The following is a 3471-nucleotide window of genomic DNA, read 5'->3' as shown; positions in this document are numbered from 1 at the left end:
GGGAGTCAGGGCCACGGCGGTGGTAACGGGAGTGGGAGTCAGGGCCACGGCGGTGGTAACGGAAGTGGGAGTCAGGGCCACGGCGGTGGCAACGGGAGTGGGAGTAAGGGCCATGGTGGTAACGGGAGTGGGAGTCAGGGCCACGGTGGTGGTAACGGGAGTGGGAGTCAGGGCCGTGGCGGTGGTAACGGGAGTGGGAGTCAGGGCCGTGGCGGTGGTAACGGGAGTGGGAGTCAGGGCCGTGGCGGTGGTAACGGGAGTGGGAGGCAGGGCCATGGCGGTGGTAATGGAAGTGGGAGTCAGGGCCGCGGTGGTAACGGGAGTGGGAGTCAGGGCCGCGGTGGTAACGGCAGTGGGGAGGCAGGGCCGCAGTGGTAATGAGAGCGAACGTTTACAGGTCCTCACTCGCCTGCACTCTGCCACCCCAGAAACCTAAATACACCCAGTGGTGCAGGTTCTGTGATGACCCATGACTGACGACAGCGGAAGCGGAGTCCTGGGGTTTGCACAGAGGCTGCAGGAGGCAGCTGTGATGGAGACGGTGAGTGGCAGCTCTGCAGAGCTGAGACGGGGTCTGAGCAAAGGGGAGCAGCGAGCACAGCACAGGGCAAAACCAGGATCCCCCGATGCAAGCGGGCAGTGTCGGACATCACAGGTGCCCAGCGGAGAGCGTGAGGAGCTGGGAGGCTGAAGCCACCGTGTCCTAGCCCTGCGCTCCTCCAGTGTGGGAAGGAGCTCCGTCCTGACAGGGCAGCCATGGAGGCGCCGTCCCCCAGGCTCAGGAGCACATGGACTGTAGCACCCGAGCTTCCCACGCTTACGAGGAGAAATGCAGCGAGGCACATGACAGAAACCCCTTGAGCCGGAGCTGCCCAGTCAGTGGCTCCACCTGTCACCACGTCCTCCCCGTCTCCTGGAACGGCTGCAGTCCAGGTTTCCATGAGGAAGGCGTGTGTGCATGCCAGTCACCACACTTGTCTCCTCCCAAATGAACCCCAGAGTCTCCCAGTCCCCACCCCCGCCCCCACCCCTCCAGGCCCTCAGGGCAGAGCCTCCTTCATTTCCACACAACCCACCGCCCCACACACCACAGCCGCTCCTCACAGGCCCCAAATATTCCATGGGACAGCAGAGGGTCAACGCGTGCTCTGACCGGCCTACAGAGACGGCTCTAACCTGAGTCAATCCAGATTTGTCCCTAATTCCTGGACACCATTATCCTTCCTATAGGAACGACTTGGCACCTAAACACCCCTGACTTGATGAGCTCAGACGGGAGAGGAAAGGCAGGAGGACACCACACTTCCTTCCACACGAGGAGACACGTGGCCGGGCCTCAGCCACCCTCCACAGGAGGACACCACACTTCCTTCCACACGAGGAGACGTGCGGCCAGGTCACAGCCGCCCTCCACAGGAGGACACCACACACCTCCTTCCACACGAGGAGACGCATGGCCGGGCCTCAGCTGCCCTCCACTGACTCCCACCTCGAAGTCCCCTGGCCTCCATGTTGGTCACTGCACCTTCCATGGGATGCAGATGGCTCTCGGCAGCCCCACCCACTCTAGCTTCTTCCTCACCCTTCACTGGCTGCTAAAGACACAGCACACTCCTGGGAAACAGCAGGGCATCACCAGCTGCCCAACACCTCATTCATCCAGCACCAGCCAGAAAGGCATCAAGAAACACCAAGAACTCGAGCACCTGCCGGGGCCCTGCACACAGCTTCCGAGAAGTTTCCACCAGGCTCTGGCCGCTCTCCCCGCCGCACCCCGCCCGTCGTGTAGACCAGACGCCGCCCTTTTCAGAGCGCTTCAGGCTATTCTGAAGCAGGCCCTGCACGGGAAGCACGAGGGCCTCTGTTTGGGAAGAACGGCCAATTAAGCAGCTTCTTATTTCAAGAGCCGCGTCTCGGCCTGCGAGGATGAGATGTCCCCACAGAAGCGGCTGGTCCTGAAGTGGCTCCGCGAGGCGGCTCTGCTGTGTGGCAAGCGCACTCGTCGGTAAGCGCTCCTTCACAGTTAATTATCTCTAACGTCAAGTGCTGTCGCAAACGCGAGCACGCACACTGACTCACGTGTGGCCACACGCCCTTCCTGAGGAGGCCGCCCGCGTTCTGCGTGCAGCTCACTAAGTTGTCTGTGAACAGAGCCGCCGTCGGCGGGGTGGGGAGCCGGGCGAGCAGCTCTCTGACGCCAGCACGGTGATGTCCGCTCAGATGGCGGCTTGACAGATTTTAGACGATGTTAGGGAAGCGTTTCCTGTCTTACAGCCCCTCTCCCAAATACGCGTCTTCCAATACTGAAGATAAAGTCTGTCCCACTGAGACCCAGGAGGAAACAGCAATTCCTCTAGGCCTATTCATTTTCACACACTTGGCCACTAGGAAACCACTGAAGAAGGAAAGAAGCCCATGTCTTCCCAAGGCTTCTCTGTTCTTAGCCAGGAACGCCTTTTCTTGTGAGGACAGCAACTTCGGACTTCAAAAGCACCTAAGACGCCATCGAACCCGCCAGGCACGTTTCGTCACCGTTCCCCACCCACAGCAGGGCACTCCTGCCACAGCCCGCTGGTCCTCCCAGGAAACAGGACCTCGGCTCAATCAACCTGCAGGCCCAGCCTCTGCTCTCAGGGTGGCCGCCAGCACCCAGACAGCACCGCAGAGCGGAGGGCACGCCTCCCGTTACTCACCGACCCGACTCCGGTTTGAAGAATCTTCAGTCCAGAGGTTTCCTCCAGTGTGTCTTTGTTGTCAACTGTTAGGAAAAATCAGAAAGCACAGGGGTCAGCTTGGAGAGGCCATCAGTCTCTAGGAACCTCGGAGCATTTCCCTCCATATTGAAAAATTCAACGACATGGCTGCTTGACCCACTTCATTTAATGGAAGTGTCATGAACAGACACGGAATCAGAACCTGTACGAGGCCCCATTTTCCCACTGACCAGTGGGTCCCCCTCGGGCCAGCACAACGGTGCGCCTTTGGTTCCATCTAGAAAGGGATGTCCCACCAGGAGCCCACAGGACCACTGTGAATCACTGATGAGAAATATGTAGACATGCTCTGCAGAGTGCAAAGGCTTATTTTAAAATTACGTAATCGTTCATTGCTGTATAATTAGTGGGAAGTATGTTTCATTAACTAGCATTAGGTGTTGATAAAAAGACTCCTTGGAAGGCAAAGCTGAATGTGTGCGTTTCTGTCCTTATCACTGCCAACGATTACTCTGCCTCCTGTTCGTGCCCTGACAGGAACATCCTATAATAATTTAGCTCCAACAAAAGCCTCATCCTGGTTTTCTCCTGGTGTAGAATGAGGAAGACTTTCAGAGAATGAATTGCAGTTGGTGGCAAAGCAAGGGAAATGAGCCCTGGAAACAATTAGCACATGGAAATGAAACCTCAGTAATCCCAACACCAGCACGGCAAACCCGTCCGCCCCACTCCAGAGAGGATGGGTGTCACCAGACAA

At 58.1% G+C, this 3471-nt stretch overlaps 1 protein-coding gene across 2 annotated transcripts in view; it reads right to left on the bottom strand.

Annotated features, from left to right (window-relative positions):
- PTPRN2 (protein tyrosine phosphatase receptor type N2) overlaps nt 1-3471 on the bottom strand; it is an 831505-nt gene that overhangs the window by 320689 nt on the left and 507345 nt on the right. For both annotated transcript variants that reach the window (XM_032244877.1, XM_032244876.1), the window contains one exon: nt 2694-2758. In XM_032244877.1, the coding sequence (XP_032100768.1) occupies nt 2694-2758 (65 nt within the window). The remainder of the gene's footprint in view (nt 1-2693; nt 2759-3471) is intronic.

Source organism: Sapajus apella, unplaced genomic scaffold (genome assembly GCF_009761245.1).
Source record: "Sapajus apella isolate SASKATOON/1434 unplaced genomic scaffold, GSC_monkey_1.0 scaffold56, whole genome shotgun sequence".
Lineage (NCBI taxonomy): Eukaryota > Metazoa > Chordata > Mammalia > Primates > Cebidae > Sapajus > Sapajus apella.
The sequence above is the reverse complement of the archived record's forward strand: the minus strand, read 5'-3'. Positions and strand labels throughout refer to the sequence as shown.